Source organism: Chinchilla lanigera, unplaced genomic scaffold (genome assembly GCF_000276665.1).
Source record: "Chinchilla lanigera isolate Chin_1 unplaced genomic scaffold, ChiLan1.0 scaffold00133, whole genome shotgun sequence".
Lineage (NCBI taxonomy): Eukaryota > Metazoa > Chordata > Mammalia > Rodentia > Chinchillidae > Chinchilla > Chinchilla lanigera.
Window position 1 is genome coordinate 2,114,330 of NW_004955534.1, and position 14,045 is coordinate 2,128,374.

The 14,045-nt window shown below is 35.3% G+C and overlaps 1 protein-coding gene across 5 annotated transcripts in view; it reads left to right on the top strand.

Moving 5' to 3' along the window:
* Klhl13 (kelch-like family member 13) overlaps positions 1–12,937 on the top strand; it is a 220,484-nt gene extending 207,547 nt beyond the window's left edge. For all 5 annotated transcript variants that reach the window (XM_013507708.1, XM_005410465.2, XM_005410466.2 and 2 more), the window contains 2 exons: positions 9,384–9,497; positions 11,383–12,937. In XM_013507708.1, coding sequence (XP_013363162.1) covers positions 9,384–9,497; positions 11,383–11,870 — 602 coding nt within the window. In that variant the 3' untranslated portion in view covers positions 11,871–12,937. The remainder of the gene's footprint in view (positions 1–9,383; positions 9,498–11,382) is intronic.
* Positions 12,938–14,045: the final 1,108 nt, after the last annotated feature.

Genomic DNA, 14,045 nt, shown 5'->3' on the forward strand with positions numbered 1-14,045 from the left:
TTTTTTTGGTTTTTCTCCGGTACCGGGAACCGAACTCACGACCTTGCGCTTGCCAGGCTGGCGCTTTTGCCGCTGAGCTAAATCCCCAGCCCCTATTCTTAAACTTTGTTTCTCAAAAAAAAAAAAAAATAGCTACCTTTTTCAAAATCAGTGCTTTTGGCTATTTGACTATATGAATATTTTTTTAAAAAATATTTCAAATGCTCATAAGCATTATAACCCCAGTTAATATGCAGTGTCTAAGTTTTCAATATATTGTTCCTAATATTAATCGAAGCCTTATTCTTCTGGGAATTAAAATACTGAAACTAGAGATTATTATAAAACCAAGAAGGTAGAGGCTGCCTTTCTCTGATCTATCTCCTACAGTCTGTCTGCTTCTCCTCGGTGGTGCCCAAATAGAAATAGTTTACCTCACTGGGCAAATGACAGGTGCACAGATTTCCTTGGTTGTGACCTTCAGAAACCATCCTGCTACCTCTGATTAAAAACCGTCTTCTGGGGTTTTTTTTATTTTGGAATTTAAAAGAAATAAAAGAATATGCCTTTTGTGAACAGTTCTTAAAACAGATCAAATATTTGGCTTTATTAGGCTTGAAAAATAAAATCCCCGAAGCATAACCTAAGGGTAATGAAATTTTTAAAAAAATATTTCTCTTACAGATGTTATGAGGATATTTTTATTTTAGTTCATAAACTGCATTTTCCACAAATGTAAATCTGATTATAATATGGATACCCATACTCTGTACCAAAGGATAACTCTAATTCCAGTTGCAGTCTAATTTTTTGATGTTTCATACCATTTGAAATGATCTCCTATAATATATAAATAACTAAGCTTTTGTAGAAAATGATTGCTTTCCTTAAAATTAGGATGCCCATCACATACATTGTGGTTGAAATACTTTGTTACAATATCTTAAAAGCTTAAAAATTGTGATTGGCTTATTAAGTGTACTCAAATTAAGTATCTTGATTCCAAAAGAGCCTTTACATAAAGACAAGAAACAAGAGGCTTCAATTTTTTCATTTTTCTCTTATTCAGTTCCTCAAATATTATAGTCAAATAGCCAAAACAAGTAGACTGTCTCATCTTGTCATATTCTATATTGTTTAGGTATCCAAATTTTATGTACCCTTCCCTGATTATCTCTCTTGCCATTGAACAATATCATGAGTTATTCTAAATTATATCCATTAATGATAATCTCTTCATATATATAAATAAGAAAAGAATTTGTATAACTCGACCTTTCCAGTTTTTCAGGCCCCATTGTTATGTGGAATCATAGATTTTGCTTGTAAAGGAACTCCAGCTTTGTTTCTGAATTTTCTAGCCAAAGGCTGAGTTTTTAATTTTTCTCCTATGCTATATGCTTTGTTTTTAAGGAACCCCACACACACTCACAGATATCTGTTATAATAAATGAGTGTTCCCATATTAACCGATTATGTTGGGCACTCATATGCCTATGTAAATCGACAAGGGGTAGGAGTGGGTGGCAAGCAGATGGATTGATGAGAAAGTCATTTAAAAATGTAATAGGTTCACTATCACCAGTACATCATTTATTCTGCATATACATTGTAACCATCTCATATATAACTACCAAAAAAACCCAGTGGCAACATTTCTGAGACATTTTGCATGACTTTTATGTATTTGGCTTTTCAAAATCATTTTGTGGAATGTATGGACCTAAGGAAAAGCTAAGTCTACTCGTACATAAAAAAAGAAAAAATACCCACGTGTATGTTTACCTAGCTTATTGCTGAAATATAATTCCTCAGAAATGGTGCTTTCTTGACAGTGGTTACAATGGGAAACTAGAGGATGCTTACATGAGCTCTCACTTAAGTAAAATTGGATTTAGTTTTTTCTGGCATCTTTCAAAATTATATAAGAAATCGGTTTTCCTTTAAGATTTTCTGTATGGAATAAGAATATGACAGCTTGCATATCTTTCACTTTAGTTAAATATTACTTAGTCAAGCTTTCAAATAATGAAATAACATTAAAAACATTAAATTTTTATACAAGAAAATTACTAAAATTTATCCAGTGCTTCTATATCCCTTAATGGATCTGAGGTTTTGTTAGTCACTAACCAATGACCTAGAATTCTACAGCCCATTCTCCCCTCGTGGGAGCCATTATTGTCATATGGTTTTCTTCAGGCCAAATCTCAAAGGAAAGGAAGTTCCACACCATCCCTTGTGATTGATTCCAGACACCAGTGGAATCAGAGGAAAAAATAAGAACCCCTGATATATATGAAATAAGCAACCTAAGTGTAATTAATACTTTGGAGAGATTCTCTGGTTTACACATTAATCACTTAGACTACTGAAATTGATTCTCTACATTAGGGGTCAGAAAACCTCTATAAAGGGTCAGAAAGTATATATTTTCAGCTGTATGGATCCCTTAATCTATGTCACAGCTAATCAGCTCAATGGTTGTGGTGCAGAAGCACCTGTAAACAATTCAAAACATATGGTGAGGGTGTGTTCCAATAAATCTTTATGACCCCTGTGAATTAATATATGATTTTCATATAATTTCATGCTGTCAAATAGTCCTTTCACTTTCCCACCCCTTTAAAAATATAAAATCATTCATATAGTTATCCTGTATGCCATACAAAAACAGGCAGTGGGCTGGATTTGGGCCATGGGCTAAAGCTTGCTGACCCCTAGTCTAGATACTCTCAGTTGTCTCCTTAGCATAACCAATTCTTATAGATTAAGATGAAACCGCCACTGCGGGGCTCCCACTCCTTGCCTTGTATCATTCTTTGGCCCTTCCTGCAGTTGAAGTTATAATAACTCACCTGTATCTGACTGTCTTGTAAGTATGGCAGACAGAAACAGGCAGCATGTGTGTCTTCTTTTTAACTAGAGGCATTGTGCTTTCTTCTTTTACTTTAAAGAGAAAAGAACAAAACAATATAACAAAAACAAAGACATAAACAGAACAACACAAAAACAATAAAAACAATACAGAATTTCAAACAAGGCGATAGGAAATTAACAATGGTGGTTGTGTTACATATTGTTATCGTCAAACTGCATACTCAGATAATCAGATATAGGCAGGAAAGATTGATCAAACAATTACACATGAACTGTTCCTTTCAATAAACCTATAGAAATTAGTAGTACAATTATCTTAGCTATCTTGTGTACTTATATATACATACCTTTTCCCTTCCTTCTTTCTTTCCTTTCTTTTTTCTCTCACCCCAGTTCTATCCATTTGAGTAGTTTCTTTCTCTTTCACATTATCTATTCTACCTTTCAGATTTTATTTACACTTTCAGGTTCTTACAATAGGGAAACAATATGATTTTTACACATATAAGTCTGATTTATTTCACTTATCAGTGATGAGTCTCTAGTTGCATCCATTTACCTTTAAAAGCCTCAAGTTTATCTTCCTTTATAGCTGAGTAATACTCCGTTGTATAAAAATACCACATCTTTTTTATCCATTCCTCAGTTGATGGGCATTTGGGTTGTTTCCTCAATTTAGCTATTACAAATTGCGCTGCTATAAACGCGGGTGCACATATATCGTTGTGGTATGATGTGTTCAGTTCTTCTGGAAAAATACTCAGAAGGGGAATAGCTGTGTTGAATGGGACCTCCAATCCTAGTTTACTGAGGAATCTCCAGGCTGATTTCCACAGTGACAGTACCAGTCTACATTCCCAGCAACAGGGAAGAAGGGTTCTTTTTTCCCCACAGCCCTGCCAGCATTTGTTATTGGTTGATTTCCTCATAGCAGCCATTCTTTCTGGAGTGAGAGGCATTCCATTTTCAAATGAAATACTATTGATCATACCAAGAGCAACCACGGTCCAGCATGGAGAAAGTCTAAATGTTACCAATAAAGATTAATGGACTAGAAAAGATGAGCGAGGCTGGGCATGTTGGTGCATGCCTGTAATCCTAGCACTCTGGGAGGATGAGACAACAGGAACTAACCAATCTTGAGCAACCTAGCAAGATCCTGTCTCAAAACAAATAAAAATAAAAAAGGGCTGGGCATGTACCACTGGACTTGATGCGCAGTACCAAAAAAAAAAAAAAAAGAGAAAACAAAAGATGAAGGAGACAGATTATTTAAACTGGAAGAAAAAAAGTTTAGGGTTGCTGAACTGTTACTACATAGTTACTGTGGCATTGGTGTTTAACGTCTATCTTGCTCTTAGAGACTCTTACATGAGAAAGTCTAGATGGAGTCCTGTAACCCCTACCAGGAAACAGATGCAAAGAACTCACTGATCGAGGAACAGCTCTGAAAGGGAAATCACTTCAGGGCGGTTTCAGTTAAACATAGAAAAGGCCTTTTGTTACAAAGAAATTTCAAAATTCTAGGCAGAGTACTGCTTTAGAAAAGTATACAACAGGGGCTGGGGATGTAGTTCAGTGGTAGAGCACTTGCCTAGCATGCACAAGTACCTGAGTTCAATCCCCAATACCACCAGAAAAAAAAAAAAAAAGAAAAGAAAAGTATACTACTATAGGAGAATCTCTTTGGCTTCAAATAGATGAAGAAGATGATCTCTGGACTTCTTTTAACACCATTTTTTCTGTTAGGATGCATTATTATATTATCTTATGATAGAATATCTTTTCATTAATTAATTTGCTAATACCATGTACAAATCAATGTACTAGATCACCTGTCAAATGTACACAGAGGAAAAGATAATATATATTCACTCAGATATGCTTGTGTGATCAAATTAGTACTAACGGTAAAAAGAAATGAATGTCTAAAAAAACACATCACCACAAAGAAATAATAAATATTAACAAAAACCAAACTGCATGGGAAAGTCTTCAAAGAATCAACAACTGAGATCTCATCTTATTGAAAGTTTTTGCACATCTAAAGAAATCACCAACAGAGTAACAAGAAAACCCACAAATTGGGAAAAAATTTTAGCCAACTGTCCCTCAGACAAAGGACTTCTATCTAGAACATATAAGGAAGTTTTAAAATATCAGGCCCCCCCAAATTCAAAGACCCAATCCAAAAATGGGCATTTGAGATGAATACACACTTCTCAGATGAAGAAATACAAATGGCAAACAAATACATGAGAAAATGTTCATCATTAGTCATTCAAGAAATGCAAATTAAAACAACACTAAGATTCCATCTCACCCCAGAAAAAAGTGGCTATCATCAAGAAAGCAACCAACAACAAATGCTGAAGGGGCTGTGTGGAAAAAGGAACCCTTCTCCACTGTAGGTGGGAGTGTTGACTGGTGCAACCAGTGTGGAAATCAGCCTGGAGATTCCTCAGTAAACTGGGATTAGAGGTCCCATTCAACACAGCTATTCCCCTTCTGGGTATTTTTCCAGAAGAACTGAAAACATTATACCACAATAATATATGTGCACCCATGTTTATAGCAGCACAATTTGTCATAGCTAAATCATGGAAACAACCCAAATGCCCATCCACTGAAGAATGGATAAAAAATATGTGGTATTTTTATATAATGGAATATTATTCAGCTATAAAGAAAGATAAACTCGAGGCTTTTATAGGTAAATGCACGCCACTAGAGACCACACTCATAAGTGAAATAAATAAGACTCACATGTGTACACATCATATTGTCTCCCCAGTATAAGAACCTGAAAAAGTAAATGAAATCTAAAAGGTACAATAGATAGTATGAAAGGGAAAGAAAGTGTTCACAAGGAAAGAACGACTGGGATGAGGGAAAGAAAAAAATGAAGGAAGGGAAAAACATATATTTATATATAAAATGGCTGGGATTAACTGTACTACCAATTTCTATTGCTTTCTTGAAAGGAGCAGTTGATATTTAATTGCTTGATCATTCTTACATGTCCATTTTTTAAATCTGAGTAACCAATATGAAGATAAAAGTATATAATACAGCAACCATTGTAAATTTCTGATCAACTTGTGTGAAATTCTGTATTGTCTTTATGTTGTTTCATTTATGTTTGTGTGTTTGTTAATATGTTTTCATTCTTTTATTTTTAAAAATAAAATTTATAAAAAGATACAATAAATGTTTGACATGGCAGATATGCTAATTACCCTGATTTGATAATTACAAAATGTACACATGTATCAAAATATCACATTTTACCCTATAAACATGTGCAATATTTATGTGCCAGTTAAAAGTAAAATAGAACTTAAAAAGACATCCAGTACCTTGAAATAGTCCAAACAGTATTTGGACATGTAACAATTTGGCTCATTGTTAATTGTGGAAATAGTCCTTATTTTGATATTATTTGCAGGATCCTAGGAAGCTTCTACTTGACAGAAATGGTTAGAAGAAATCGAGTTAGTAAGGATGCAGGCCTGAAGCAATAAGCAAAGCCAGCAAGAGAGCACATAAAAATGAGACCAGTAAAAGCTTTGAAATAACACTGAAAATTTAAACCTAAAGTAAATGGAAAAGGAAATCAGAACAGGAATACGAGACCTGGTAACATACAGGTCTGAGTGGAGGTCAAAAAAGGATTTGCTTTAGTGAATTTGATAAATCAGTGAAACCAGAGGATAGAGCAGAAGAATAATCCCTTTTTCCCCGCCTCCTCCTTCTTGCCTGTAGTTAATTTCGGGCAAAGGTTCATGCATGGTTAGGACTGCATTTGCTGTTAGTAGCTACATCTTGTTCCAGTGGCTTGATGAAATAGCCCCACTCGGTAGACTTCTACTTTACATGTTACTCCAAAGAACTATATCATATGGCTGAGCAAAGCTTCAAGAGAACTTGTTAAATGAATTTTGTTTTGAGGTTGGTTCAGAGATTCCCTGAGCAGTGTTGTGGTTTTGTTGTTAAAAAAAAAGCAAGGTTAAAGAAGGCAAGACGTTGGCTTCACATTTGACAGTGCCTACAATAAATAATGTGAACATTTCAAGTGAATCTTTTTTTTTACTTTTTTTTTATTTTAAAAAGAGTAGTACATGAGACACAAACAAAAAAATAGAACAATAACAGCATACCAGTATCACGAACATAAACAAATCAAAGCAAGAACATTCAAAGTGATACAGGGTCTCAAGACAAGTTAATACAAATCAACAGTGGTTGTCACATTGCATATTGCTATCCTCAACTACATTACTCAGATTAACAGAAGGAAGAATGAAAGATTGCTCAAATCATTAAAGAGAATAAGAAAATAATTGTTCAATAAAACATTAGAGATAATACAGAGTTTCACTAAACAAGATGGTAGGAGTTCACCATTGTATTTCCGTTGCATATTGTTCCCTTCAAATCAGTTGCTCAGACCACCAGACACAAGCATGCACAGTCGATCAGAACATAAAACATTGTGAGCATTAACTGTTCATTTCAATACACTATCAGACAACAGCAATACACTCATTGCAGCTATTCATATATATATCTATGTTTTGCCTTCTTTCTTTTTTCTTCTTTCCCTCATCCCAGTCATTCCTTCCTTTGAGCAGTTTCTTTACCTTTCCTATCATGTATTGTACATTTTGAGTTTTACCTAGTATTTCAGGTTCCTACACTAAGGAGACAATATGATGTTTATACATGTGGGTCCGATTTATTTCACTTATGAGTATGGTCTCTATTTGCATCCATTTACCTACAAAAGCTTTGAGTTTATCTTTTTTTAATAGCTGAGTAATACTCCATTTTATAAAAATACCACAACTTTTTTATCCATTCCTTGGTGGATGGGCATCTGAGTTGCTTCCAAGATTTAGCTATAACAAATTGTGCTGCTGTGAACATGGGTCCAGATATATCGCGGTGGTATGGTGTCTTTAATTCTTCTGGAAAAATACCCAGAAGGGGAAGAGCTGGGTTAAATGGGACTTCCAATCCTAGTTTTATGAGGAATCTCCAAATTGATTTCCACAGTGGTTTCACCAATCTGCACCCCCACAAGCAGTGGAGTAGGGTTCCTTTCTCCCCACAGCCTCTCCAGCATTTGTCATTGGTTGATTTCTTGATGATAGCCATTCTTTCTGGGGTGAGATGGAATCTCAGTGTTGTTTTAATTTGCATTTCTCAAATGATTAATGATGTTCAACATTTTTCCATATATTTATTCGCCATTAGTATCTCTTCATTAGAGAAGTGTGTATTCATCTCAGATGCCCATTTTTGGATTGGGCCTTTGAATTTGGGAGGCCTGATTTTTTAATTCTTTATATGTCCTAAATAGTAGTCCTTTGTCTGAGGGGCAGTTGGCTAAACTTTTTTCCTAATTCGTGGGTCAAGTCAATCTTGAATTTTATTTTTGACCAGACTCATTGTTACAGCCCTATTTCTGTCTATCTTTTATAAAAAATTACATTTTCTACTCTTTTTGACTGTCACTGTTCTGATATTGATGTTATAACAAGTTGCTTGCAAGAGATTTAAGTAAGTTATGGTCACTTCTATAAAATACTTTAAAATAAAGATGATAAATTTGCTATTCAGAAGTCTCCTTAACACAGATCTTTAGTTCTTAGTATGCTGCCAGTTATCTAGTCATTTTCAGATCAAGGGTACCAGTACTTGCTGCAATGGGAATTGGTGAACAGAAGCTATTGGCTTTAAAATGTACCTGTACATTATTGTATCTATTTTGTCATGTGGATATGAAATAAAGCAATAGGCTTCAGGAATTAGAACACAAACCAGGCAGCATATATGCTTTCATTCTTAATTTAAAAATTTGCTTCATATATCACAAGCACATTCCTGAAATCTCAGCACTCTGTGAGGCTGAGAGACAGAAGCATTATAAGTTTGAGCCCAGCTTGGGCAACTTAGTGAGACCCTGTCTCAAAACAAAAACTTTTTTTCAAGGGCTGGGGCTGTATCTCATTGTGAAGGCCCTGTGTTCAATCCCCAGTATCAAAAATAATTGCTTCATTTATATTTATGCTTGTTCCTATATAGTATGTCAACACAGGGACCTAGAATTTAGGTATATTTTTCTAGTATTTTTTATCTTTTTTCTCTATCTTTTATAAAGCAAAGAATTTTATAAAGCTATAACCAGATTCTCCCCAAAAAGAAACCTTAGGAATTTCTATGCTATGCATGTGTACCAATTCCACTCAAGGAATGTAAACATTATATACTGTAAACATGTAATTGTAAAAACTAGAAAAAAATTAGATTCTTACATTATGTAGTGGAATATAACACCTATTAATGGTTCATATTAGTGTAGCCTTGGTAATTACTATAAGAACCTCCCAGTATCTCTCATATCTATAATAAGTATATTTCCGAGATTTAAATAATATTATTGTTCCTCCTAAAAGAAAAAAATTAACACCTGAGTTTGAGATTAAAAATAGATTTTTTTCCCTCTTTTTACGAAACAGCTACGGTAGAATGTTACAATCCAAGGACAAATGAATGGACCTATGTTGCCAAAATGGGTGAGCCTCACTATGGGCATGCTGGGACTGTGTACGGAGGCGTGATGTATATTTCAGGTGAGCAGTTATCATGTGAACACAGGCAACAGTACATACACTTCTAAGAAAAATGGGTAATAAAAATAAAATTTATATTGATTTTACAAGGTATTTTTGTGCATATATTTGCATATAAGTGCTTTGGGCATTCTTTAAATTCTAAGGCTAGCAACACAGCAATCCTACTATAGATGTATAACTTAGAAGAAATTGGAAAGCATTCAGATTCTCAAATTTGCTTTCAGTATTATACTCTGTATTCTAAGAAATACCATTCATATGTAGCAAAAATTATTTTAATTTGCTTAAAATTTAGCTACAGTATCTCAGGAAATATATCATTGTGTAATAAATACCATATACTGTGCATAAACATGCAAAATAATGCCTAATGTTCATTTTCTCTTTTGGTGTAACCTGCAAAATAGTATTTCCTTTTCCTTTAACATTATAATGAGGTGCTATTATGGTGTCACTTAGTGAATAATTCTGTGATAGTACAGCATTTTAGATACATGCAGAGACATTTTTCCATTAAAAATTCCAGAATGGCTACAGTTTATTCAATATCATAACAACTTTCATTTGCAAATTATTGGTGTTCAAATCACCCTTCTGTAGAATTAAGAAATATGCCTTAATGTATTGATCACTTCTGAAATTGACAGTTAATTTTGTTAGTCAGGTTCTTATTGTATAGCCCTGGTACAATCTGCCTATGACAGTTTTTCACCTGTCTGAATGCCCGCCAGTGCCAAACTAGCAGGTACATTATTAGTGATCAAGGGACTTAAGGGGATGTCTGTGAACTGAACACTGCTGAATGAAATCTATAATCAAAAAGGATCAGTGAGAGGCCTGTAGTGAGTGATTGGCAGGTTTCTGGTGTTAAATTCATGAACAACTATAGGACTTCATATTGAGCGAACCATCTAGGAAATCATGTGCTCCACTAGTGAATGGTTTATACCATCTACTTATTTTGTGGGTGGAGCTACTGTGCCATTATACTGGGAGCTCCAAATCCTCTGGGGAAAAAAATGACACCTAGTTTTTTTAGTGGTGCTTTGGCTTTATGGGTATATATTGCAGAACTTCCTAATCAAGAGGAGGAAAGGAACCAAGCTGATTTTAAACCAATGTACACTACTTTGTAAAGGAGAGAAAAATAGCGGTTGCCATTTGGCCTCTTTATAGTAGACCTTTAAATAATATGGCTAAAGATTAGGTTAGTTTTTTCCCTTGCTGCAAAAGACATAGTTTGATCCTTTCATTGTACAGACTAACATATATTTTAATAGATCAACAGCAAACTGGTACACATATCAAATTCTTCGTTTTTTTTAAATGTCCATGCTGATAGTAGATGGCATTACTGTTCCCAGAAAACTCTCTAGAAATCTAAAAAATTGTGTAATAAGTTTGTGCATTATTTGCGCAAGACTTTTGACTTTTTGCAAGGATTTTATTAAATATCTCACTGCTTAATCACAATCCTAATGAGACAACCAGAGGATATATTCTTGTTTAGCAAGGGAAAAAATTGACACCTGGAGAGGGTACCCACTAAAATGCTTTGTAGTTCAAATTTATTGCAGACCCAACTCTAACAGTGGTCAAAATATATTTTCCCTCAGTAATGCCTCCTAAGTAACATGGGCCTCCATTTGAGAAAGCCATTACAGTAATAAAAGCCATTTTTTCATCCCTGAAGAGCATGGAAATGTTATTTTTCTTATTTTACTCTAAAGAATATTTACAGAGGCCAGACGTAAGAACACTTGACAAGCTGATATAATATGTGATATAATATGTAACTATAAGTTAATTCTGATAGAGAGCCTTACTCACTTTTTCATTTTGGTGATGTGTTTTCCTCATGCCTGTTACTTTCATTCTTTAGGAGGAATTACTCATGACACTTTCCAAAAGGAGCTCATGTGCTTTGACCCTGATACTGACAAATGGATCCAGAAGGCACCGATGACCACTGTGCGAGGCCTTCATTGCATGTGTACAGTGGGAGAAAGGTTGTATGTGATCGGTGGCAATCATTTCAGAGGAACCAGTGATTATGATGATGTCCTAAGCTGTGAATACTATTCACCTATCCTTGACCAGTGGACCCCTATTGCTGCCATGCTAAGAGGGCAGAGTGATGTCGGGGTTGCCGTCTTTGAAAATAAAATCTATGTGGTTGGCGGGTATTCTTGGAATAATCGTTGTATGGTAGAGATAGTGCAGAAATATGATCCAGATAAAGATGAATGGCATAAGGTTTTTGATCTCCCAGAGTCCCTTGGTGGCATTCGAGCTTGTACACTCACAGTTTTTCCACCAGAAGAAACTACACCATCACCTTCTAGAGAGTCCCCTCTTTCTGCACCCTAAGATCATCCCTACAAGTAAGATGCTATAGTCTTATCTTTGCAATGTGTCATGAATTCTCTTCTTTTCCCCCCTTAAGTAGTATATGTGTTAGGATTAGCCTCCAGTAATTGATACAGATATTGGAAAAAAGATATTGATGTTACTCGTGCTGTTTGTTTGGCCTAGAGTGTTTCTAAAGTGGTAACAAACCATCCTGGAACTGTATCCCATAGAAGCTGATGTGTAACATACAAAAAACAGGTATTATCTATGAAATGTTTCTTCAGTACTTTTTAATGCTGTGTACTGGGTGTAAGGTATTTGTCATCTTACATTATAAGCCAATTTGAAGGTGGATTATAGTAAATGTACAACCGTGCTCAATAGGCTTCAAAGTAAAAAGTTTTCCTTTCATCTTTGACTGTAAGGTGTCAAAGGGAGGCAGCCCGCTCCAACAGGAAACAATATACAAAACGTTACCAACTCGCATGAGCTACCTCCCTCTTTTCATAAAGTATTTTTGACGTATCTGCCAACCCACTGAACTGTGTGGGTGCATTAAGAACATATAAAGTTTCTTAGACACACAGGAGAAATAACTGAAATTCATACATGCTAATTTTAAAAAAGCATGACCCCTCTGCTATTTAAAGAAAGATTGGGGTTTTTAAGTGTGTTTAAATGCACACACATACAACACACACATTTTTAAAGATTGTCAGATGAAATACATGTGAAATTTAAAAACTTCTTCTAAAAAGCAGCTTCCATTGAAATGGGAATTCGCTGTGCACATACTGAATGCACGTATGTAGACCCATACTGAATTTAAGTGGATAAGGGCTAGAAATTTTGAGCAACTAAATTTGTCACTTGACCAAACTTTATCTTCAAAAATTGTATTTATTCCTTCTCCTTTGCTGTTGCTGTAACTTACATACTATGTGTATTCTGTATACTCTCAGTTCGTGAGGTTATCTAGCACAAAGTATAGCAGCTTCACCTGGAGAGCTGCTTTTGCTCAAATGAATTCAACTTCCATGTTTTATCTATTTTTTGTTGTTCAATAAAAAAAGCATTTAATGTCATTGTGTTTTGAGCCATCCTGTTACTGTCTGGTTTGATTTTATTTTATTAAACATCGGTTTTTGCAACACTCAGTTGATCAAAATGCAGAGCACTAAGTAGGTTGGATGAGTAATTGTTTATGCCTTTTATTTAAGGAAGAAAGACCTTGAGCAACTCTAATTTTATTGGTGAAAGCTCATTGTTGATTGTCTTTCAAAAACCAATTTGTGGAAGACCCATTTTCACAGAACTGTTACACAGAACTGAGCTGTAGGAGCAGTTAAGCTTCTTGCTTTCCATTTTTCTTTAACAAGATCTCACTTGTTGCCCACATAACCAGCCTTGAGCTGAACTGATGAGATCCTTCTGTCTCAGCCTCCTGAGTAGTAGCAGGGACTACAGGTGCGCCCCCCCACCTTAGAGAGCAGCTACATTTCTGAGATCAGTTTCCCTCATAAGGACTGAACACACTAAGGTTGCAGGGCCTGTAGGACACAGACTCAGAGACACCCCATGCACAGTTGTTTTGAGTAGTATGACACTGCAGTGAATTCACAAGTGTCTGCATGAAAATAGTTTTCAAATCCCTGGGTAAGCATAATACTCCCTGGGGTAAAGAAGCAGAGAACTACGGCAGGGCCTTCAAGGAGACTGAACTCTAAGAGACACGATAGAGAAGGGGTACTGTGATATGAGAGAGTAAGAACTGCACCTCTGGACACTCGCATTGCTGGGTTTCAATCTGCTGCTTGCTGTATAACCTGGGCAAGCTATTTAACCTCTCTGTGTCTGGGATTCCTCATGTAAAATAGGAATGAAAAGAGAAAGAAAGACTTACATTGCCTAACTGTGAAGGGACTGTATAAAATGACCTCAAAGCTTCGTTCTTGACCTAGAATCCTAAAGGAAAAAAATGTTTCTGTAAAAAATCATTTGAAAATCTTGTTACTACCATATTGTGATCTCCTCTGCTTTACCAGTAAATGATGATCATCAATGGAATCTGAACCAAAAATTTAGTGCTACTCAAAAACAACTACAGGGCCATCGCATTTCTTTATCGGTGTGGAGTTAGCATAGATTCACCTTGTCTGTCCTGAGTTAAACATAATTAAGGAATGCAATTTT